Source organism: Notolabrus celidotus, chromosome 12 (genome assembly GCF_009762535.1).
Source record: "Notolabrus celidotus isolate fNotCel1 chromosome 12, fNotCel1.pri, whole genome shotgun sequence".
In the NCBI taxonomy this organism is placed as follows: domain Eukaryota; kingdom Metazoa; phylum Chordata; class Actinopteri; order Labriformes; family Labridae; genus Notolabrus; species Notolabrus celidotus.
This window is the reverse complement of record NC_048283.1, coordinates 32,842,191-32,868,247: the sequence shown is the minus strand read 5'-3', so window position 1 is coordinate 32,868,247 and position 26,057 is coordinate 32,842,191. Positions and strand designations below refer to the sequence as shown.

The 26,057-nt window shown below is 42.2% G+C and overlaps 1 protein-coding gene across 1 annotated transcript in view; it reads left to right on the top strand.

Annotated features, from left to right (window-relative positions):
* The window catches only part of emc2 (ER membrane protein complex subunit 2), a 42,748-nt gene continuing 16,691 nt past the window's right edge, over positions 1-26,057 (top strand). Inside the window, exons 1-7 of the mRNA XM_034698483.1 lie at positions 1-101; positions 861-974; positions 7,809-7,873; positions 10,578-10,663; positions 12,484-12,541; positions 17,743-17,828; positions 18,095-18,154. Of these exons, the coding sequence (XP_034554374.1) occupies positions 62-101; positions 861-974; positions 7,809-7,873; positions 10,578-10,663; positions 12,484-12,541; positions 17,743-17,828; positions 18,095-18,154 (509 nt within the window). The 5' untranslated portion in view covers positions 1-61. The remainder of the gene's footprint in view (positions 102-860; positions 975-7,808; positions 7,874-10,577; positions 10,664-12,483; positions 12,542-17,742; positions 17,829-18,094; positions 18,155-26,057) is intronic.

Genomic DNA, 26,057 nt, shown 5'->3' with positions numbered 1-26,057 from the left:
GCACGCCCACAATTGGCAAGGCGATGACGTAGGCACGGCGTCTGTTGTCAAAGGAGAAAAGATGGCGTCGGTGTCAGAGATGTACGATGTCGGATGGGAAGGTAAGACAAAAGATAAAACAGATTCTACTAAAGAATAATTGAGACAAGTTCATATACTTGAGGTATTAGAGTTTAACTTTGTTGTGTGTGTTGTTCCCGAGCATGTTGAAGCTCTTCGCTCCTCCACATTGAAATAAGTCACCGTGACAGGGTGCTAGCTTAATCTAGTTAGCATGGTTAGCTCACGGTTGCCTGATGGAGTGGATTTATCCGCATCTTTTTTTAATACAAGCTCGACAGCTTCTATTTTATATTAGTTTGTAATGTGCACGTGTACTGTAGAGGTGTAAGCACTGATCACAGCTGACCAGCTGATGTCTTAAGCCAGTCATGAGGAGACAAACGTGTCCTCAGCTAACGTTAGCTATTATCGCTACGTCACATCAGACTGAGCCTGCAAATATAGATATAACATTTCATATTAATGCGACTGTGATTTCATCGCCAATTCCTGCACTTCTTCATGTATATTTATTAAAATACTACAGTAGTGTATGTAATCTGACAATCAAAGCATGTGAAACATCAGTTATGAGGTTGTCTGAATTGCACTTGTAATTTCACCCCATCATTCAGAAAGTGGACAATCGTGCAGATCAGAAGTGCATACATCAGTAAAGGATCATGTGTGGCGCTATAACACTGCTATGCTGTGGATGTGTGTTGCACAGCCGCATACTTGTAGAAACAGACTAAGAAGAAACTTGCTGATACAGGGATCAACACTCTTCATGCTTCATGTGTCTCTTTTCTCCACAGAAATGAGAGACAAGTTGCGCAAATGGAGAGAGGATAACAGCAGAAATAGTGAGCAGATTGTGGATGTTGGTGAAGAGCTCATCAGTGACCATTCATCTAAACTAGGAGATGACAGTAAGTGTGACACAACTACACATATATGTTAGATAGGCTCCTCTTATACCTTTTATCGATCAAGGCAGTTTGGGAGCCGGCGCTCAATTGAGAACCGTTTTTTTTTTACTGCGAATGAACCGGCTCCCTGCCAGGAAAACCGGTTCCAGAGCGGCTCCAACTCTTTGCTGGTCTTTGCTGGGGGGTATGGTTGCCGTGATCAAAAACACAAACCCAACGTGTTTCTGCCATTGTCCGACAGCGAAAAAACAAGAGACTAATGGATTCCAAGGCAAAGCAGTGGTTGGCCGAGGAGACAAGCTGCCGTTGTCCGCCATCATTGTTGTTGTGAGGGAAAGTTCGCTGTAGCGCTGCTGGGAGAAGCTGTCATGTAAATCTGATGTCATGACGTGCCTCTTCTTGGATCGAGCAGGCGGAAAAACAAATGTGTGCCGTGTTGGTTTGTGAGTTCAACCAGCTCTGAACCAGCGTGAGCACCAGCCTGGAAATACAACCCGGTTCGTGTTGGTCGAAAGGAGGTATTATACCAATGTTTCCAGCTGTTTTCTAAACATGACAGCGTCAGACTGTCCATTCATTGAATTAAGGACAATTACACCAAACTCACTTTAATAAGAACGATCAGACAGGGCATCAAAACTCTCACATCACAATGTTAAAAGCAAAGATAAGTGCAGACTGTAGGATTTTCATCCAGAACCACTAACTGTCCCTCTGTAGAATCAGTCAGGCTAATGTATTGACTGTGGGTTCATCCACACGGCTGTGAAAGATATGAGTGATCTAAGTGGGTGATTCCCTTCCAGCTACTTTTTCTTCCCTCTCCTCTCTTATGTGGTATGTATTTTTCTTTTGGATTCATATCTGAACAGGATCTTTGGTTTCCTGTGATGTGGAAAACAAAGATGGACAGACAGTTATGGCTGCAGAGCCAAGAATACAAGATTGAATTCATTAAACACGTATTTTGGAGGTTTGAGGAGAAAAGGTGAAATACTTAACTTGGAGAATCTTGGATGCGCATGAAAGCAAACACGTCAACACGCTCATATTTCATGATTTGTTGAACTGGATTGTCAGTAGGCAACATCTCTTCAAATTTAAATGGATTATCAGTAAAAGCTGAAAACAACCTTGAAACTTCAATATTGAAGTACTCATGTTAAACAATGTTGGGAACAAGGGGTTTGTATTTGTCATATTTGTTGTTAGCTGTGTGCCCAAAATATGTCCATCAGCTGACAGAAGACATGGACTTCAACTAAGATGAAGATGATCACCCCTCCAGTCTCCATCTTTAATATTAGCTTGTAATCTTCACCGCCCTGGTGGTATCAAAACAGTTCACACTTGAACTGCCAGCAAATATGGCGATAAGAGGTAGCCTGTTATCTGTCACTGCTTTTATTCTCCTTGTGCTTTGTGCACTAAATATCAATCGTCAAGCTGCTTATTTATGCTTACTGGATGTCTTTCGGTCGCACAGAATGAATGAGACAAAAAGTGTGTTCGACCTGTAACATGGGACTTCCACTGGATCCGTGTCCAGTCCGTCTCCGATCCGCTGCAGTCCGGCTCCGTGGTCTCTCTCGTCCATCAACAACCTCTGGTTGAAATTTCAGATCCGCAAAAATAGAAGTCTTGCGTATCTGACCCAGAGGGCTCTGACCTGCTGGATCAGAGATGCAGCCAGAACACAACGGAGCGGATCCAGGGGGAGTTAACAAATTGACTAGAATAGAAACCTATCAGATCTGGTGCTGTGACGGATGAGAGACGGACCGGACACAGATCTGGTTGAATTTGGCCATAAGTTGGCTGGTTAGAAAATGGTTGCCTTGGAAGCCGTTTAAAATAAGGGACTATTATTTTAACTGTAAAGATAAATAATTTTAAAATCAATAGAATAATCTTTAGATTGATACTTTGTGTAGATTTCTTTGACTATTTAGTTTGTTTCCAGGTAATAAGCAGGTTAATGTATACAGAGTTCGGACGGGTGCTTGAAATCCTTGAAAATGCTTTGTGTGTTTTCAAGGTTCAAAAAACACTTGAATTTTGGGTCTAAGTTCTTGTAAATGCTTGAAATTGTTATCATATTCAACAAAACTACTCCGCTCCTGCTCAGACCGTCTCCTGACGTCTCAGCCAGCTCCCCTCAGTGTTGTCCTAGCTGTTAGCTTGTTTGCTAATCACGTACTGTCTGTAATCTGTCTGTATAGCTGTCTCTCTGCTCTTTGCACCGCTGTACTCGTGTGTCCCTGTCTGCACATCCACCGCTGAAGATGACAGCTTGTTGTCAATCTTTTATTTACCTAACTGGATTTGGGGAAACTTTGGGACGTGGTTGAGTTGAGCTGCGGCCAAGTGGCTAAAACAGTCCCGCATATGATCGGCTCATTTCCCTCAGGATCGATTCACTAACTTTCCCCAGGACCGGTTCACTAACTATCCTGAGGACCGGTCCACTAACTTTCTCCAGGACCGGTTCTTAAACTTTCCCCAGGACCTGTTCTTTAATTTTCCCCAGGACCCGTTCACTAACTTTCCCCAGGACCGGTTCACTAACTTTCCCCAGGACCGGTTCATTAACTTTCCCCAGGACCGGTCCACTAACTTTCCCCAGGACCGGTCCACTAACTTTCCTCAAGACCAGTTCACTAACTTTCCTCAGGACTGGTTCACTAACTTTCCCCAGGACCGGTTCACTAACTTTCCCCAGGACCGGTTCACTAACTTTCCCCAGGACCGGTCCACTAACTTTCCTCAAGACCAGTTCACTAACTTTCCTCAGGACTGGTTCACTAACTTTCCTCAGGACCAGTCCCCTAACGTTCCCCAAACAGCTCAGAGTTTAGACAAACAGCTCCGTCTGAGCCGAGCTCCTCTGCGTGCACATACTACACTTCAGCCTCCTCTGCTCCGGGCGTCCCATGGTCCTGATTCCCCGGAGACTACGGAGTGATAAAACTAATAAATGATAGAAGTCCTGATTCTGAAGTATTTTGTGACTCAGCACTCAGAGAACATTGTAAATGAATAATTTTCAGATTCTGGAGTTTTTATGTCTTTAGATTCAGAGTCAGACGGCTCAAACATGCAGGCTGTGAACTCTCTCTTGACCTGTCAATCAAAGAGTTAGGTCACGCCCACACAGTCCTGATAAATGCTCTGACCTGTAAAATAAGCTGGTTTTGAACAGAGGTTTTTTTAGAGTTATGGATGTTTATTTTTACTTAGATTTTTGTTAAAGCTTGATTACACATTTATTTTTGATATTCTATGTGAATTTTAAATATTACATTTATGTTTCCAGGGTCTTTAAAGAAGCCCTCTTGTAATCCATTTCAACATCAGAAACATTTTTTTGGGTATACAGTTAACAGGACAGTAAAATAAAGTTATTAACATTGCCTAACATTACACTGATGTTTTAACATTTTGAGTTTTTCAGTTCTAACTATACCGCCCTGCTGCATTACCTTATTAGACCCTCTCGTACTCCCAGTCATCGTGATTCATCCAGCCCTCTAAAGAGCGGGATAAACACTTCATATGCCATGGTTTAACTGAAACCAGCTCTTAAATTGGCTGTGAAACAAGATGAGAATTATCAAGAGGCAGAGTCATAAAAGTCAATAAAAACCACAGCCGGATTTGTTTGTTCTGGCATAACCATCCAGTGTTAGGGTGGAGTTAGGATTTAGTAGAGTTCTTAATTAACAAGAGTTGTTCATTTGGCTGAAAATGTCTGGTTAAATGTCCCAAGCTGTCAGTCACACATGTTGTATTTATTCTATTAATTGGTCTCTGATGACGGGCTGGTAGTCGGTATGTTTTAATGTTGCAGTGGAGTGAAAGGAAAAACGTGATTTATTTTTCTTTTTTCAAGCTCACCACCAAGTGAAACATTTGAAAGGAATTGTTGTTTTTGGTAATGAGAGTGCTCAATATGCCAATCTCAGGCTGAGATGTTCAGACCGATTCTAGCTCAGTGATATTTATACAGAAGTAATAATTATCAAAAACGTGTTTGACAACATTTAAAGTAAGGGGTAAGCTAGAGCTCGGCAATATTAAAAAAGATGTTATCATGATCATTTTTTTTTCATATAAGTGGATATCTATAATTATCATGATAAACTCAAATCATTATTTAATTAACATTTAAAGTCAGACGTTATGCCCCTGAGTGAAAGTTGAAGAAACCAGACAGTTTGTTAGTTTGTATCTGGATTTAGTTTCTGATGAACTTCTTGAATCTATCATTTCTGACAAAGAAGCAGGTCTTTTGTGCATGATGAGATTTTTGTGAAGTTTTAGTTTGAAGATTTTTATTTTTTTGAGGTTAAGATAATTAGCATTTTCTTATTTATTTACCCACATCCTGAAAGTATATGTAATGAAGTGTATGAAGTTAATAGTTAACACAGAGTCGACTCAGTGTCAGACTAACGACTCTGCTTTGAGCTGCTAGGTTTTGAGTTTTCTTCAGTATCGCTGTCCCTCCTCTCAGCTGTGTTTACATTCCTCTCCAAGCTTCTCTAAACCCGCCTTCCTCTTACTCTGCGAGTTCTTGGCTGTTCAATGTTGTCATCTTCTTCTGTCTATTGCCAATAGCGCCCCCTCCCTTTCCAGTGTTTGGCAGGGTGTAATTACAGGTTTATATATATCAAATTCTTATCAAACATTTGTGATATATTCTTTTTTAAGGTTATATTTTTGGGGCTTTTTTCCTTTTTATTCATAGGACAACTGAAGAGAGACAGGAAATGTGGGGAGTAGAGAGTGGGGGAAGACTTGCAGCACATGGTCACAGCCGAGAGGCGAACCGACAACCTCTGCGACGAGGACTGTGGGGCACTTGGATCGCTACGCCACCAGCACCCCGAACATTTGTTATATTTATACTGAAAAAATGATATCACGATAATAATCGTCATCAAATTATCGCCCAAACCTAGGGTAAGCTCAACTAGCATCACATACCTCTTTTCAACCAAAGCAAACCGGGTTGTATTTCCGGGCTGGTGCTCACGCTGGTTTGGAGCAAGTGGCAACCTCCGGTCTAAAAATATGAGTCAATGCAGAAGTGTTAAAAGCTGCAGTTCATTGAGGATCCGCTTGAGGCTGGCTCCGGAAGTACCGGAAGTCACATACACATGAATGGGGAAAAGACGATCTTTGCAGCATTAATAAACATGTTTACAGCCTGGTACAAAAGATGAATGTAGTCTGAATAGCTCATTTCTCGATGTCCTCTCACTGTGAGGGGTTGAATTTTTTTCTAATTCGGCAATTTCGAAGATATTGAGATTACTAGTCTTCCAATGAGAGGCACAGTTGCCTGTGGGAACACTGCAGCTGTTGGCTAGGAGGCTCAAAGCCCGCCTCTTTACGTCACACTGGCTCGACAGAAGCAATATGGCTGCCGCAGCCGATTGGTCTCAAAACAGCTCTTCAGAAACAGATGGGTGACGTCACGGATACTACGTCCATATTTTTTACAGTCTATGGTTCGGAGCTGGTTGAACTCGTGAACCAACACGGCCCCCGTTTGTTTTTCCGCCCCATGTAGCCCATGGAAGAGGCACGTCATGACGTCAGATCTACGTGACCGCTTTTCCCAGCAACGCTAGCATGAGCTTTCCCTCACAACGATGATGGCGGACAACGGCAGCTTTTCTCCTCGGATGACCACTGCCTTGCCTTGGAATTCATCATTAAAAAAAAAAAATGTTGCTGCAGGACAATTGCGGAAACATGTTTGGTTTGCGTTTTTGATAACGGCAACCAAACCTCCTGCCCCTCGGCCTGACGGAGCTGCTCTGGAACCAGTTTTCCCGGCCAGGAGTCGGTTCACTCACAGTCGAAACACGAAAAACCGGTTCTGAAATGAGCGCCGGCTCCGAACCGTCCCTGAAACTGCCTCGGTCGAAAAGGGGTAACAGAGAAGTAAATGGACATAGCAGACATGATTGTGTTTACATGACCACACAACCATTCTAACTGTTTGAATCCATTGGGCTGACAATGTCATCAACTGGCAACAACATTCACTCTAATGTATTTGTTATTGGCAACTCTAGATGGACTAAAGCTTAGTTGAGCATGTGAACTAGGGAAACTGTTGACACAGTCACACTATCCAGAGTGAGGGATGAGACACAGCACAACACATCCAGAAATGTCTTGGTTTCACTTAACATTTGAACAGTGTTGTTAACAACATAAGCAATGTTTATTCTACTAATGCAGCTCTGCTCTCATTAAGCCGTCAAACTTGGGCCTGTGTTTCTTGCCCTCTTTCAGAAATCTCCTTTTCCGTGTCTCGGTTGTATTTTGACTGTGTATTTTCCTAAATAATGTTACACTTTATTTCCTCAACTTTAAGATGATTACTGACCTTATAAGCAAGTTATTCATGACCGACTCACTCTGGAGTAATGAATAAGATGACTGTAAAGCCTTTCACAAGGGTGTTTACAGGAAATGTTCCTGTATTTGTGATTATGATATTATTATAATGCTTTCCAGATTTTACGTTTGTGTATGTTTTTTTTACAGGGAAACTTTCTTGAACATATTCCATGTAGAGGATAGTAAACGCAGCGTTACATAATGAATGGGAGATTTCTTTGAATGAAGTCCTAAGCTTTTGACTCACATGGTTAGAAGGTTTTGAGTCAGAACCACATGTGCAGCTGTTGGGGACACACTCTAAAGTCGGGATGTCAACTGTACAGATCAATAGATCATTTTTTATGTTACAGCAGACAGTTAAATGGAAAGGGCGTTAACACAGTCCTCTTTGTCTCTGTCTCTTCTGCCCAGTATGGATAATTTATGAGCAGGTGATGATCGCAGCGCTGGACTGCAGTCGGGATGACTTGGCTCTGGTAAGTTTTACCGCTCTTCCTCACACACACCCAAGAGCTTCAAAGGCCATCCTTCACTCTCTCCGCCATTCCTACTTTGCTTCACCTCCTTTGCCAAATGTGAAAATCTGATTTTTATTTGGCCAAACGGCATAACTCTGTCTGTTCTGTGGAAAAACAATTTACTGAGAGTTGGAATCAGACGGTGTAGCACAACGAGTGGAGAGGCATGCTTCGAGTAGCTGAACTTGGCCTTCAGTTACGGAGTTCAACTGCTTTTTTCCTCAGGGTTTATTTGCCGTGCTTAAACTTCATTTGATGGTTTTGAGTTCATGTCGAAATTACATGCTCTGAAATGGTCAAATGTGCAATGGATGAAAAAGAAAAAACAACAAAAAAACATGGCAACTGAGAAGGTACATCTTTAATCAGTATGCATGAAATGACTCGCTTGGCAAAAAGAGTGACTCATTGATTACAGAAGAGGCAGAACTCAGTCATTACAATTAGCTGTCTGCTGGCTATCCTTTCTGCCCTGCTGCCAGGAGTTCTAAAGAACTAGGAGGACCAGACTCCTGCTGATGGATGGTGCTAACGTTACAAACCACACTGCAGACTTGTCGTGTCTCATTCAGACTAATGCTGAATGTGACAGTAACTAGAGCTGGGCGATACTGACAAAGATGCTATCACGATAACATTTTTCATATCAGTCGATATCGATATTTATCACGATACACATCAAATCTTTATTTCATTCAAATTTAAAGTCAGATTTTTGCTCCAGAGTGAAAGTTGAAGACAGTTTGTTACTTTTTATCTGGATTTAATTTTCTGATGAACTTCTTGAATCCATCATTTCTGACGGTGCTGACAGGAAGCAGGTCTTTAATATAAGATGACATTTTTGTGAAGTTTTAGTTTGAAGATTCTTATTTTTCTCAGGTTGAGATAATTAGCATGTTTTGATTTTACAACGAAGATAAATCAAACTGTATTGTGTGAATCAGTTTAGTAGAGTATTGTTTTGAGTTGGCGGATCATTTCTGCGTGACACGGACACATCGACACACAAGTATGTGGTGGAGTGATAGTTTCCCACAGTTCAGTGAATGCATCACGGTTATTCAGTGTTCAGTTGTCCTACGGTCGCGGTGGACATTAAACGTGTTCGAGATGCACAGCAGAAGTTGTCTCTGTGCTTTTCTTTAACCGAAATCCTGAAAGTATATTTAATGAAGTGCATTAAGTTAATAGTTAACTCAGAGTGGACACAGTGTCAGACTAACAACTCTGCTTTGAGCTGCAAGGTTTTGCATTTTCTTCAGTGTCGCTGTCGCTTCATCTGTGTTTATATTCTGCTCCAAACATCTTTAAGCCCTGCCTACCTTTCACCCTGCGACATGATTGGCTGTTCAATGCGTCTTCTTCTGTTAAATGTTGGGTGGCAACTAGCATTCAGGCACATGAGCACCCCTTCCTTTCCAGTGGTTGGCAGGATGTAATTACAGGTTTAGATTTATCATTTTTTTTATTTTATTGTCACGATAATTATTGTTATTGTATCATCGCCCAGCCCTAACTGTAACCATACTTTACCTCTTCCCTTATTATGAGATCAAACAAATACCAGCTCTGTGTTGTGTTGAAAGTATTAATCGATTATCGATTAATTGATTGTTAAGAAATGACTCGAAACACACATTTTTGTTATCAATTTTCCGTCACGTGGAACAAACATCATGTGGTCTCATATTACACTCATCTATCAGGGAGGTGTTTTAAGTTTAAAGCATGTTTGGATGTGAATCGGCTGTTAAAGGTGTTGCGCACAGCGGAGACGCTCAGCTGGGGGCTGCGGCTGCACGTCAGGTCTCCACGTGCGCTTTTTAAAAGAGGATCAATACAAAACTGCTGCCAACAACGAGTCGGACACAAAGGTTCATAACTATAAACATGACATTTCCACCTTTGGAAACGAAGGCAACAGACAGGTGGGACAATCAGGTACGCTATGTTTGCAGAGCAGAAACATCAGAGCCGTCTGAGCTTTCCTGCCGCTGGACTGATTATGACCCGGTTGCGCTCCCGGCTGACACCTGACTGAATACACATGTTTATTTTTCTCAATAAGAACGAGGAGACAGAAAACTGGACACTGAGTCTGAAGTACTTTTCTGTTAGTATTATGAGCCTTCACTTTATAAGACTATGTCCGCGGAGAATGTTTCTATGAGCCTGATCGTTGATTTTCTGCTTGTCAAACATGTACCTGTATTCAATCCCGTCAGTTATTTGCATTTTGTTGCTGTAGAAAATACAATTTAGGGGGAAAACAACGTATTTGGCATTGATTTTGACGTAGGAATAATAATGTTTTTTTTTTTATTAATTAATCGATAATTGATCGTTAACATTTCCAAAAATCGATCATGGAAAATACTTAAAATGTACATCCCTAGTTGAAAGCATGTTCACAGCCACCTGTTTATAAAATCTATCATCTTTATATTCTGTAAATGATTTGCATACTATATTGCAAGCACATGCTTAATTCTAAGACCTTTTAAAGAATCAGTAAATCAATCAAAGTTGAGAAGCTGAATCAAGTGCAGTCTACAGTTTTAGTAACAGGTGGTTTGGTTATGTGTGTGAGAGCAGAAATGTATGAAAGTGAAGTTACAGCCAGCAATAATTGGTCTCTCCTCTTCCCACATCCTTGCAGAACTGTCTACAGGAACTGAGGAGGCAGTTTCCAGATAGCCACAGAGTGAAGCGATTAACGGGCATGAGGCTGGAAGCTCTGGAAAGGTAAGCACCGGGAACCCAAAAACTCCAGAGAGGCAGAGGAGGCACACACAGCTCAGCCTCAGTGTCATGTACTCTGCTTACTATTTTGTAAGGGGTTTAAAACTGTACACACACCCTAAGCCATATAGTGTCTGGTGTTGTGTAAGTACAGCTTGTGTAAGTACAGCTTGTTAGTGGGGTAGATTGTGTTTATGGTCACCCAGAATTCTTTCAGGGAGGAGGGGAACAGAGAGAGGAAAAGTTCAGGGCTGGTAGCCTGTAGCCCTTTAGCATGGGTTAAGGATTCCCGGGAAGGAAGTGGTGAGAGCCCACTGTTATTCTGGGGGTCCCTCAATCCTTTCTGGTGTAAATTCCTCCCTTGTTTCCTTATTTTTGTTGCTCCTCATCTCTGTGTTTTCCTCTCCCCTATTTTCATGCTTTCTTTTCCGTGGTACGGAGACCAAAACAGGAGTGGGATAATGCCTCAGCACTGTAAATATTGACATGTCACCACATTGTCAGCTTTGTCTCGCCATCTCCTTCAGTGATGCGTGTTCATTTTGAAGCGGTAGTTTATTTAAAATGAAGCCAGAAGAAAGCGAGACGGATACAAAAAAAAAGGATGGTTTTAGTCTCTACTAAACTGAGATAAGAGTAGTTCAATCTGTTACTACCTCACTCATATCCCCCCGCTGGGTCACCATTACTGGTTTATGTCAGAGTTTATGTGATAATGAGAGTGATTGCTTTGGCACTGTCAGATTAAATAAACAACACACAGGATCTAATTGACTGCAGACAGCAACACTTGAATGAAACAGCTTCAAACGACTAGGCACACACACACGCACACACACACACACACACACACACACACACACACACACACACACACACACACACACACACACACACACACACACACACACACACACAGGCATTCAGCTCTTAAATAAATAAAGCAAATCAAAGTGGCTCGTGAGTGCTCGCCTGGTGCCATCTGAAATCTCCCCCAAAGTGTGGCTGAGTAATAAAGTGAATGTGAGGGAAGAAGCAGTGCTGGAAGTGGGGCTTCTCGCTGCTAATGGGAACCAGAGTTGCTTCTGTCTTCTGCAGACTGTGGGCAGGACACTTTCTGATCACTGATCCCCGCCTTTGGCTGCTCAAACGTCAGAGTTGCAGATTGCCCTCATAGAAAAAAAAGACGTTCTGAAATCATCCTTCAGCGCCTGATTTGACATGACAAGTGAAGTGCACATGCCTCCTTTTCCCAGATTTCTTCACCGGATGATTTGATATTTACAGCTCATAAATTTCCCCTTTAAACAGAATCATGTGGGCACAGCCAAGCAGTTTGAGGCGCGCCATGCTGGATATTGTTGCTTATCAGGTTCATATGTCTGTATTGTGGTGTTATGTGTGAGCCAAGAGACAGACAACTGAACCAACTTTGCAGCTGCAGAACTGGACAGATGTAAAAGCAGCAATTTAATTTTGTTTAAAGGTGAATCAAACTGGATACAATCAAATGAAAATACAATCTTCAAAACAGTGGGCTTTGTTTGTATTGATGTCATGAGTCATTGTGAAGTGATTTAAGTCTCTCAGAATGTCTGCTGTGTTACCAGTAACCTTGACTTAAATGAGTGTTTATTTCTTCCTTCAGATCACCACTGATTTCTGTACAGCTTCACTGTAATCACAGAAACCTGCCACGCTGTATACACAAACTTGATTACCTTGAACTTTGTTTGATTTCCCCACCACCTAATTTCACCCGACTTGGGACTGGGATCGGTTAAAAAACAAAATTTAATTCTCTTCTCTTTCTCTTTCCAAAGGTACGAAGAGGCCAGCAAACACTATGACGCCATTCTCCAGGACGACCCCACCAACACGGTAAGACTGAGGAGTGGGGAAAGAGCGGGGAAAGCCCCTCTGCTTAGCAGGCTGCTTTGCTTCACTTTGTGGTCTTAGCGTTTTGTAGGGCTCTAAATCTGCTGAGGCACTTTGGTGTTAGCAGTGTGAGTTTGCTAAGTCAAACTCCCTTTAGCCTTTCTGACCTTAACCACAGTGCTGATCAGCCTAGCACCCACCCAACTGAATGCAGGGAAGGGGGCTGGGCGGGTTGGGACTGATTCATGGTCTTAGTCAGTGGCAGGCATGTTTGATGGAAGTACAGCGTAAATAAGGGTCCGGCCTTTGAAGAAGGTGATTTACCGGACCTTTCAGACCCTCACCCTCAAGGGACGGGGCTGTGCTCCTGTCCCACCTTCTCCTTGCTGTCTTTTGGCTTCAGGTGTAAAAGCTGCTGTTATGTTGAAGTTGCAGTGGAGTCTATGTGAGCCATTTTTCTGGAGCTCTCTTCTCTTTTCACTTCACTCTTCGTCTCTACAAAATGACTTGCAAAAGAACGTCAAAGCAATGTTCTGCCAATCCCCACCACCAACCCAAAACATAATGTACCTGCTGTTAATTGTTTCCATAAGGACATGCGGCCATTCAAGAAAATAAATCTTCTTAAGGGGTTTCAAAAGAAACCATGACCTTATTTATTTTGGCTGTTCCCTTCACCCCTCACCCCAAAGATGTTCAACAAGTTTCTTGTGCAGAGGGAACATATGGATTGCTTTAGATGGTCTAAACATTTTGTTTTAGTGCTACAGATGCAGTGCATGCATTTGATACAATGCCAATACTCCTTACTGTTGTTTATGTCTTTTCAACACTCACTGCAGCACCATGTGTGTTTGCAAATTGGCCTTTAAAACACAGGACTACACTATAATAATCAGCAGCCCTCTATATTGGACTTTAGAGATGGTGCACAGCTAGAATAGGTCTCTCATTTTTGTGATTGTGTCCATCGTAGTATTGTCATTACCAAAACGCTGATGCAGGAAAACAGTTGGAGTTTTTTTTTTTTAAACCAACTCCATTAGAAGTTTTAAATCTAACGGACATGTTAGTCTGCCAGAAGCAGCAGCAGAAAACCTTGTGTGAAAGTCAACACTCCTCAATTCTGCAGAAGGCTCTATCCATGCCATGTCTGATGAGGAGATACCACTGCCATGATTACAGTGAATATTCTCTAAAGATTGTCTTCCAGTTTTTCTGTCCAACACAAGATTAAAGAAAAGCCACAAATCACGGTATTTCCTTGTTGTACTGTCATTTTCATAAACAAAACGAGTGTTTTCTTAGCAGTTTTATTTTTTTACAACATGCACTGTCTACAACAGACTTTATTTTCCACCCTTTGGACAAAGGGAGTTGTAATGTCAGTGATTCCCAGGGCGCCTCCCCAACATGGCACAAATCTCCTGGGGATTCCGGGGAAAGGGAATGGTCGGTTTCCTGGTCTCAGCATGCTGGATACTGCCACCCTACCACCCATAGGCTGTCAGTCAAACCTGGGGCCGGGAATGGAACAAGAAAAAAGAAAAATAGCTCCCCTGTTCTGGGATCTTAACCTTGAATCCTTTTCCCACAATCCTTGTCCTGATTCATTAGGGGTGTGGTTGCAGAGGGTGGAGCAATGACATGGTGACATCATTCAGGTCACCTGTCTTGGATTGAGAGCTGTCTCCTCCCCACATGTTCTCCTGTATGCTCTTAAGAATGAGGCAGGGGATGGGCTTGAGAAATGGCGGAAAATTGGCGACCACAAAGAAGACTTGCAAGGCATCCCAGCATGCGAAGCAGAGATTGGAAACTGAGCTGTTGTAATTACAGGCTGTGGAATAGATGTGGTACCCATTAACCAAAATTGTTGAATCAACAAAAATTGCTCAAGGTTTTTTTTTTTTTGCCATGGTGGTGTCCAAAAAATGTTTCAAACTTTTAGCCCTTCCATTGCTTGCTATGTTCCAATACCTACAGCAATGATCTGGCAAAATTCTTGTCTGTGTGCGTAAAGGCATTTCTTTTCCCACCTTTGCGCTTCTTCTTCTGACTCTTAATGATAGTGACAAACCCACAACACATACAGACACATACCAATGTGTGCTTATTTCAACATACAGTCAACTCCCTCATATTCAATCCCAACCCTCTCATTTTACCCTAATGTCCAATATGAAATCCAGTATTTCTCAAATGAGCCACTGGGGTCATGTAGACAACCTCTGAGGTCCACCCGCAATCACAAGCAATAACAGACTGATAGTGAGACACAATTATATTTATGTAGTTAAATTAATCTGAAACTTGAAGCGCCTGATCAGAGATTTTCTCCACATAAAAGTGAACTACATTATCCATAAAGTCCTCACCAGTTTTCATTTTGGCAGCTATTTTAGATTTAGTCTTAAGATGAAAATGCTATTAGTTTTAGTAGACAGAAACTCAAAATATTTTAGTCTAGTCTTAGTCACATTTGGGCTTTGATTTTTGCCAGAACATCTTCACTATTTAAATAAATTATGTAGTCGATCAGATATCAGTATCAGGGTTATACCAAGTGTTCAAATCTTCAACATTTCACTCCTTTAACACTTTTGTGTAATATCTTAAGTAAAATAATTCAGCCTGTCCCTGCTAAAAAATTAAAGGAAAACATCATGATGTGACCACTGTGACTGTATTTTGATTCTCTTGATTCACAGAAAAATGCCATGAAAGGACTGTATTGCACATTTACAACGGCCCTTGAATGCACCTGCAGTGACAGGCGCACTGGACAGGCAGTCAGTTCACAGCACACTGAAATGCATCTGAATCTTTCAACAAGGAGTTGATCAAAACGTACTAAATGTGTCTGATGTATCACCAAACTGGATTAAATCAAGCTGTAGACGTGGTAATGGCGACAAAAACAACAAACCTCAAGTAGTCCTAAAACAGAAACAGACTTCCCACGGTTGTGTCTTTGTCACTAACGCACACCGGGGGGTAAAAATCCTCAACGAAGATGAGACAGATGCATGGAGGTGAGGAGAGCTGGTTCATGAAGCACACCTGCTGCAGGTAGAGACCAAGCTAACACTGAGCACCTCAGATAATAACTCAGCCTGTCACAGGAAGTCATCACTTTTATCTTTAAAGATTAGACGCAGAGCGGGCGAAACATGGATTCTCAATGGTCGGCCACTAAAGTTTTGTCTCGTCATCGTCTTGTTTACAAAATCAAAACATATGTTTGTCAGAGTTTTTATTATCAGTGAAGCACTTTAGCTCGTCATAGTCTCCTTTTCCTCATGAAAAAATGAGTTGTTGACGAACATTTATCGTCATAATTTCATTAAGGAAATGAACACTGGTCCTCACCACGCTGTTGTTGTTTAAAATCTGTTTCCTGACTCCCATTGATGCTTAAAAGATGTAAACAACCCCCTACATAATCAAAGTTTTCATATTTGAAAAGACTTTTCCCTTCTTTATGCTAGGTATCATCCTCCTGTTGTGATGTTTCTTAAAATAAAAGGTTACAATAGGTCGTAGCCAAGTTTGCCAAATTTGAGGTAAAGAATCCAGTCCTCACGTCTGAGTTCTCCTCACTGCTAAGCTCTTAAAGCATTAATTAAAAAAAAAAAAAAACCCTGACAAGAAGGGATCAGACCCTCTGCCAGGTTTTTCTGGATCATTAGTTAGAGAAAGGAGGAGAGAGAGGAGTGGTTTGGAATGGCTTCTTGTTTAATAAAGTGCTGTGTGACTCTCAGTGCTACCAACTTCCATATGTTCCTTTGAGCCCTGAGCGTTCTTTATCTTGGGAAGGAAGAAAAAAAAAAAGAAGCCTGGAGACAGGAGAGGTGGGTGTGGTAATGGCGAAAGTGTACAAGTGCAAAAATCCACATTCAAAGTGTTTTTCTCTCCTTTCCTTTTTTTCCCTTCCTGTATTGGATGACGAAGTATCCCACATGCTTGTAATTTAGTCTGATCTAAGTATGAATTCCTGATTCTCACATAGCATCAAGCTCTGGGGAAACTCACTGTATGCAAAGTGGTGTGATCTTTGTTTTGAATCACCAGAGAACATAAAAGAGGGAGTAATGGGTTGACCTGTTGCTGCTCTTTGTCGGATAACTTCACACCATATTTGAGCAATTTCCTCTGATTGGCCGTTAACCTTCCTGATACTGAAAACGCACTTCTACAGCGGGCTTAGGAACAAGATACATTTCTGTGTTTGAAGTTGAAATATTTGAAAATGTTGCTCCGTCTCTGAGAGGGTAAAATATCTCACGTCAGTGGAGGCTGCAGAGTCTCTGCAGGTCCCTGTCCCGGTTTGATGGATAAGTGGATTTCTTGTGACGGCAGTGTCAGAAGAGGCCCCAATTTACAGCCCCTTAGACATGACTCATACACAGCCCTCAATGGCTTTGGTTAGGAGTGCAGGAGAGGAAGCCCCACTCAATCAAGTGCCAGTCCATAAATAAAATAGGCTGTGGCAGAGCAGTGCACTTCTAATGGAGCGGCAGCCTCCTGTTAAGGTTTTCACTTACTACCAGAAGAAGAAGGAGGAGGAGGGTGAGGGCTGGCGGGAGTGAAACATTTGGAAAAGTCGGAGAAGCAGGAGTAATACTATCTAATTCAGATTGATGAGAATCTAATCCACCTTAAGGTCACTTCAACATCAAAACGAAGCGGAAAGCAATTTTCAGTTGATGTAAGTCGTGCTGGTGCAGCGTTAAATGTGTGCCGTGCCGGCAGGAAGACAGGCGTTGGGGTTTGGGGGAGTGTGCCATTTTCCCCACTTGGTTAGAGGATGACTCACCACTTTATCTCAGCCACTGAGCTCATTCCAGCTCCCAAACATTGACTCATAATGTGTGTGTCCGTCTTCTGTTGGACATGGCCACTAACTATTTCCAATTATGCCCTGGTAGGCTTATTTTCATTCAGATGTTCCAGTAATGAAACAAATACATTCGAGGAAGTTACATTTAGAGTCCAAAGTCTTCTGTTCTGTATTTCAGTTGTTATGATTGAAGTGCTGATTCCTCTCATAAAGATGCATCAGTCTAGCAAAACTTAGGTTGTGATGCACTTGAAAGACTAATCTGCACACTTTGAACTCAGACCTCTTACACCCCTCAGCTGCCTTCAGACCAACACTCGAGGAGCTGAGTTTCTAATCCTGTTTACTCTCTGCTCCACAGGCTGCGAGGAAGCGCAAGATCTCCATCCTAAAGGCTCAGGGGAAGAGCACTGAAGCTATCCGGGAGCTCAATGAGTATCTGGAGCAGTGAGTGTTTCTATGAGGAGGGGGGGAGAGGGTCAGACCCCCCCTTGGCTTTTATTTTAATTAAAAACTCAGTTTGCTTTCATTGGAGTTGGCACAACTTGTGCGTAAAATACCTAAGAACTCTTTCTTCTGCCTTGGATGACTTTCATTGATGTATTTGTGATGAATAACACTTAGATTTATTTATTCAAATGCATTTCCTGTTAGAAAAGAAACCAAACTTTGACACGTTTGAAGAGAAGTCATTGTAAGTTTGTGTTTTACAGGTTTGTTGGAGACCAGGAAGCGTGGCACGAGTTATCGGAGCTCTACATCAACGAACATGAGTAAACATTTTACTAAGATTCAAGCAACTTTAAAGTTTTAGTATTTGAAAATGTCTGATGCACGATAGTATGATTTAGAAGAGGTGAGGCTTTATCTGAGGGATGATTGTCTTTCATTGTCCGAACGTTAGGGAACACAGAAATGCAAATGTTAAGAGTTAAGTCGAAACAGAAAATCCCACATGCCAACATTTGTTTACAGTTAAGAATATCTAAGTTGAATTACTGCACAAAAGTATCTGCAGTACATGTGATAGGAAAGTCTGATTGTGTCCATCATGTACTCACTTAATTGCTTACTCCTGTCTGCCTCTTCACGATAAAGCTTTTTAGCATTAGCACATTCTGCCCTTTAGGCCCATAGATAACGCACACAGGACATTTTCACTACATGTAGCAGATGATCTGAGGCTTGATTTTCCACAGTTAGAGAAAAAAATAATCTGTCTTCCATTTGATGGATTATCTCATAAGAACAATGGCGCAACTTTAAAAGGCATCCAAGACGAGGGAGAAATGTTAACCATCTCAGTGGGGAAAGGAAGATTGGTGAACAGTGAGGAAGTGCAACTAATGAGCGTTGTCTTTTGTTGGTTTTCAAGCGAATGCCAACTGGCTAAGCTTCACCATGTTTGTCTTTTCCAGAGCAGCGAGTATAAATGTGAGTTTGTTCAGCTTGGTTGCAAAATGACAGAAAATTAAAAGGGGGTATGTCTAAACTGTCTAAATAACGGACGTAGTATCCGAGACGTCACCCATCTGTTTCTGAGGCGCTGTTTTGAAGCCGGACGTCGGCGGGAGCAATATTGGATATGATAAAGTCCACCTAACTGCTGTCCAGCTAGTGTGAGGTAAAGAGTAGGGATGAGCATTTCAAGCTAAAATACTATTCGACAATCATTGGCATATATTGTACAAGATTACATGCACACACACGCGCACACACCAGATGAATGGAGGAAATTGCTGCAACTATCGCAAATGTTTTCTTCTTCTTTTGCTATATAATGCAGTTAGCATTCTTCTTCTTCTGTTACTTAATGCAGTTAGCAAACAGCTTTAAGACACTCTGTAGCCACCGTCTGACAGGAATACTGTATTACAACCAGGCACTGGAAACAACGATGACAAATTGTACTTTTAAAATGAGAAAATATTCAAAATAACTCTCCAAGTTTTACAAAGTGAACGAATACTCAACTATGTGAATATCATTGCCCATCCCTAGTAAAGAGGCGGGATTTGAGCCTCCTAGCCAACAGATACAGTGTTCCCGCCTGTCATTCAAGTCAGCTGTGCCTCTCACTGGAAAACTTGTGATCTTAATATCTTCGTAATTGCAGCGGTATTTATAAATCCATCCCCGGTACAGTGTGTGCCGATCAAGGAATGAGCTATCCAGACTACACTCGTTTTTTCTACCAGGCTGTAAACATGTTTATTTCTGCTGTAAAGATCGGCTTCTTTGAATGGGTGTGTATGTGGTTTCTGGTACTTCTGGACCCAGCCTCAAGTGGACACTCGAAGAACTGCAGTTTTTAACACTTCTGCATTGGCTTCAATTCTCGCTGAGGAAGGAGTTTGCCGCTTGGGTTTAACTCTATTGGTTTAGCTGTTTTAGTGTCAACGCTCTCATTATTGGCAGGTTTTCTAATATTACCAGTAAGAAAAAGAAGTACTTTGTGCTCAGTAAGGCATCCTTGAGGTGTGTCTGTCAGAGCTGCATATGAGACTGATGGCTAAATCTCCAGAGAGCCGTTGGATGGCCACAATGGAGGCGGTGAGATGCCCAACTCAGCCAGCGCTCTGAATGGAGCCCTGTCAATGTTTGTCACATAAGAGTTGTTTAATAGGATTTCAGTCTTAAGCTTCCTCTCCTGCATATGAGAGCAGAAAGCCTCGCTGGCTTCCCACTGATATCTCAGTCGCCAAGGTGAATTGCCAGACAGACAAGAGCGGTGTTCGAAAAAAAAAAACCCCATCATATTGTTTGTGTCACCTTTTATCCCCTCTTAATTGTCTGCGGCTCAGGAGTTAGTGAAGCAGTGTCTGCAGTTGAACGATGGTTTTGTATGTGTGTGCATCGCATGTGGGCACACAGACTCTGAGGCTGCTCGGTTGCTCTGGGACGAGGGCAGCGGCAGCAGGAATGTGTGGCGCGGTGAGAAGGCTACTTATTGGATATTTTGTCTTTTTGTCTGGGAGGCTTTATTGCTGTAGTAGCCAGAGGAAATCCAGGGGTGAGCGGATTATCTCCCAGCTTATCCCAACACTTCTAATATCACACCATTCACTCCCACAGCCCCTTATCTACAGGCGTGTCAATTTCTTTTCTTTGTTTTCTTTATTTTGGGTTACAAACTCCCTGTTTCCCCTCCTCCTCCTCTTCCGGATGGCCCGGCATTATCGCCACTCTTTTCCAGAGCGTACGGAGCAAGGGGCGCAGGGAGAGAGAGCACTTGCTGTGAAATTCCCAGGAGAAGGTGGTGGCACTTCTTCTCACTCCCCCCCCCCCCCTTCACTCCCCTCCCCAGCCAGAGAAAACAGAGGGTGATGGAGAAGCGAGGAAGACAAATAAACTCTCCTCCCCTCACTGCACAACACCCTGGGAGCTAAAAATAAACAAAGCAATGTGACTGTGTGCAGCAGTTGTGAGGGCTGCTGCAGGCATCAGTGTTAACACATTAAAAAGCGTAATTAATAGCCTCTGAGTTGACACTGTTAAAACAATCCACATGCTAGCTGTGTTTAGACAACAGATTATTTTGCCTTAGGGATGTAGGGATATATCGCAAGACGATAAAAAATTGGATACAAATAAGGGTGGATTAAAATCCATTCAACATAATTTGTATCTGATATTATATTTAAACAGTAGAAGGCGCTATCTGCATTTCACTCTGCTTGTTCAACATCATGAAGTCTCTTGCGCTGCTCTCTCGTCCCTCGCTGAGTGGAGGTGTTTTAAGTTTAAAGCATGTTTCAGAATCAGCTGACTGAAGGGGTTGCTCACAGCGGAGACGCTCAGCTGGGGGCTGCAGCTGAGTGACAGGTCTCCATGAGCCCTTTGTTTCTCCGCCGCCGGACTGATTCTGACCCGGTTGTGCTCCCGGCTGACACCTGACCGCGTTTAAATGATTATTTTTCTCAATAAGAAGGAGAAAACTGGACACTGAGTCTAAATCTGACTCTGTTCAGTTGTCCTGTTGCAGTAAATTCACATGTTGTAGTCTGAGTCTTCACTCTATGACCATGCGTCCACAGAGATTATTTATAAGCCTGCTCCTCACGTTGATATTCAGCGTGTTAACATGTTGAACACCTCAATATGATCCGTAGCTGTTTAATACCTTCAGTAATATACACTGTCGTGAAGGAAAAATTGATTTAGGGGAGAAAACACATTTGTCATTATTTTTGACATGGAAAACGTTCATGTTTTTTTTAACCCATTAAGAACTAAAACGCCTGCTGAAAACGCCTTTAAAAACCTAAGCATAAATTGTACACAACCTCTGAAAACCTGAAGATTTTCTGGAAAAAAATCTGAGTTGTCAAATTTCACTAAAACCTTTATATCTCAGCCTCTGGAGCAGAGAGAAACATGAAATGAAAACCATTTGATAGTTTAGAGATTGGGCTTTAATTGGAACATCATTACTTTGCTCTTATGTGCATTCAAATCTTTCAAAAAAACATCAAACAACAAAAATATTAAAAATAGAAATGAAAATGATTACAAAATATATTTTCCTGCAAGCGCATTTCATTGGTCACATGTCTTCGTAAAAAAAATCCCAAAACATGCACGTCATTCCACCATGTGTATTTCAGCGAATCACAGAGCATTTCATTAGTCACATCTCTTGAAAATGATGACACCGTCTGAAATGACCTACACGTTGCATCCGGTCTTAAAGGGATAACCACGTAAATGTCGCATCCGGCCTTAAAGGTAAATACGCGTATACGTTGCATCCGGTCTAAATGGGTTAATGATTAAATGATAATTGATCGTTAACATTTCCAAAGATCGATCACGGAAAATACTTGAAATTTACATCCTTAATTTAAAGAGATTGACCTTATTTGTTTTAATATAATACTTTCATTTGGGATTTGTTCACTTTCCATTTCTCTAGAATTGTTCTGAAATTTTCCAACAAGGTATTTTTGTACGCTGATTTTAGTTTTTTTGCAAGTTGCTGAAAAAAGTGTGCAGTGGTTTTATTTGAGTTACAACACACCTTAAAAATGAAAAGGATGACTTTGTTTACAAAGAAATATAAGAGAACAAATATATATTGCAACTGTCCATATCTGAGAACTGAAATAAATAATAGTTATTTATCGTGATGGAATCGTATCGTGAGCCAAAAATCAGGATTTGAATCGAATGGTGGGTTGAGTGTATCCTTACATCCCTATTTTGCCTGTTATGCAAGCATTGCTCAAAGCCACTGGAGGAATCTGCTGTTGGCTCTCATATCCAGCTCATGAGACTGTTGCAAAAAAAATTGGACCGGTCATCCAGAATTACAGGATAAATAGTAATAATTTTTTCAAACATACTTTGCACAGTCTGAATCCATTTCTGTCTCATAAGCAGTCAGAATGTGGTATGAAAATGGGGGAAAAGCCACTGCTGATGGTTTTCTCACTTCCAAAAAAAACAGCTCTTACAGTCCTGAGCTCGATCGCGTCTACAGCCTCGCTCAAGCACTGTGGGGAACAGTCGGCTGAGGAGCTGAGCTGCTCTCTCTAACAGAATAGAGAGCCGCTCGGTGATGGCGTGGTGAGGAAGAGTAGAAGAGGTAGGGACCTGGCTCCGGTACAAGACTCTGGTTGATGGCTGATGAAGCAGGATCTGTTGCAGGCCACGGCCACTGCTTGAGCACATCTGAAAGTCTTTATACAGAGGAAGTGGTAATTGTAAGCAGCCCCCCAACCCTCCAAGCCCTCTGATGTCTCCCTCAACTCAGCCCCTTCCCCCTTGTTTATTTCTTTCTTTGTGTCCCCACCTTTCTTTCACCCCCCCTGCGCTGTTAATCTTTCAGCCAGTTACCAAGGCGGACTTTAAATAGACTGATCTTCATGTTGTGGCGGACAACATTCAGATTGTTTGAGACTTTACGTTCCCCTCTTTTTCTCACATGAGCTTCTTTCACACGGGCACTGCACTCCTGAAAATGTCCTGAAATTGTCTTGTTGAGGTGCATGTGTGAACGGGAACAACAAAAACAGATGTTTTTTTCTGCCAGCCTTCGAATAAAAGCACCAAAGAAGTCAGCCAAAGCAGAGTATTTTGAGTTGTGAGAGTGTCTCTGACACAAGCATCAATCTCTGGTCTTAACCCTATAACGCCAAGCGTATCATATTTGATACATCAGTTTTTGAGACCTCTACATCATCAGAGTGATATCTTTCTTCAGAAAAAAAACGTATGTATACAATCAGATATATGCAGTGCACAGATAATCCAGGTGGGAGTAATTCATGCACCAGAAGGACGTCACTTGATGGGCAGGCGGGCACCCTGTTAACGAAAAGGCTAAAGGCCCACCTCAACTCCACCTCTTTAACAGCATTAGCTTGGAACAAGATGGGTTGAGTTCAGCATTCAAATATGGCATCTGCCGACGATAGGCTTCAAAACATGGCTTCAGAAACAGATGGGTGACATCACAGATACTACGTCCTTTTTTTTATACAGTCTATTGTCTGACACAGGTAATATATCCCAGTGAGGTGCATGTGTGAAAGACAAGTTCCTGAAAACGTTTGGCTTGAAAGACCCGACTGTAAGGCGTACATGTGAAGTTCCTGTACAGTCATGGCCAAAAGTTTTGAGAATGACACAAATATTACATTTTCACAAAGTCTGCTGCTTCAGGGTTTTTAGGTGTTTTTGTCAGATGTTTCTATGGTATAATGAAATACAATTAGAAGCATTTCATAAGTATCAAAAGCTTTTATTGAGAATTACACAGAATTCATGCAATAAGTCAATATTTGCAGTGTTGACCCTTCTTTTTCAAGACCTCTGCAATTCTCCCTGGCATGCTGTCAATCAACTTCTGGACCAAATCCTGACTGATGGCAGTCCATTCTTGCATAATCAATTCTTGGAGTTTGTCAGAATTTGTGGGTTTTTGATTGTCCACCCGCCTCTTGAGGATTGACCACAAGTTCTCAATGGGATTAAGATCTGGGGAGTTTCCTGGCCAAGGGCCCAAAATCTTAATGTTTTGTTCCCCGAGCCATTTTGTTATGACTTTTGCTTTATGGCAAGGTGCTCCATCATGCTGGAAAAGGCATTCTTCATCACCAAACTGCCCTTGGATGGTTGGGAGAAGTTGCTCTCGGAGGACGTTCTGGTACCATTCTTTATTCATGGCTGTGTTTTTAGGCAAGATTGTGAGAGAGCCCACTCCCTTGACCGAAAAGCAACCCCACACATGAATGGTCTCAGGATGCTTCACTGTTGGCAAGAGACAGGACTGATGGTAGTGCTCACCTCGTCTTCTCCAAACAAGCCTTCCTCCAGATGCCCCAAACAATCGGAAAGGGGATTCATCAGAGAAAATGACTTTACCCCAGTCCTCAGCAGTCCAGTCCCTGTACCTTCTGCAGAATATCAGTCTGTCCCTGATGTTTTTACTGGAGAGAAGTGGCTTCTTTGCTGCCCTCCTTGACACCAGGCCTTCCTCCAAAAGTCTTCGCCTCACTGTGCGTGCAGATGCACTCACACCTGCCTGCTGCCATTCCTGAGCAAGCTCTGCACTGGTGGTGACCCGATCCCGCAGCTGTAACACCTTCAGGAGACGGTCCTGGAGCTTGCTGGACTTTCTTGGGCGCCCTGGAGCCTGTTTGGCAACAATTGAACCTCTCTCTTTGAAGTTCTTGATAATTGGATAGACGGTTGACTGAGGTGCAATCTTACTCGCTGCTATAAACTTCCCTGTTAGGCCCTTTTTGTGCAATGCAATGATGGCTGCACGTGTTTCCTTGCAGGTAACCATGGCTAACAGATGAGGAACAATGGTGTCATGCACCATCTTCCTTTTAAAGTGTCCAGTCACTCAATCATGACAGATTGATCGCCAGCCTTGTCCTCATCAACACCCACACCTGTGTTAATGTGTGTGACACCTGTGTGTCATTGAAATGATGTTAGCTGGTCCTTTTGTGGCAGGGCTGAAATGCAGTGGAAATGTGTTTTTGGTGATAAAGTTCATTTTCAAGGCAAAGAGGGACTTTGCAATTAATTGTAGTTAAGCTGATCACTCCTCATAACATTCTGGAGTATATGCAAATTGCCATTATAAAAACTGAAACAGCAGACTTTGTGAAAATTAATAGTTGTGTCATTCTCAAAACTTTTGGCCATGACTGTATGTAATCTATCCCAGTAAAGATGCCTCAAGCATCTGTGTTTTCTTCAAACTGTTAAAGATCTTCATCGTTCAGGTTTAAACTCTGAGATAGTCCATGTTGCCACATTTTCACTTAGTAGATTTCCGTTTGCGTTGGCGTCTATTTTGCTAGGTGTACAGATGTTTTATGGCTTTGTGTTTGGTGATATACTGTAGCTCATCTTGGCCGGGGTCTGAGGAGGGGAAACTCTGTATTAGAGCTGGAGTGGCAGCAGATTAGTGTGAGGTCAACAGCTCAGCAGTCTGCTGCTGAGAAGTGATCTCATCTGAGTATAGGCACCGTGTGCCAGCTTTGACTGTAGTGCTGACCTCAGGAAGGTATTTAACTACACATTAAAGGCTGCAAAAACACCCAGACCTACAAAGATTGATCCTCAATGTCCCCAAAGGAGGGAGAGCAACCACAGGAGATAGGCTTTTACCTTTGCCAGCTGTCTTTGCTAAGTAACCTTCTCCGTGAGCTTGTA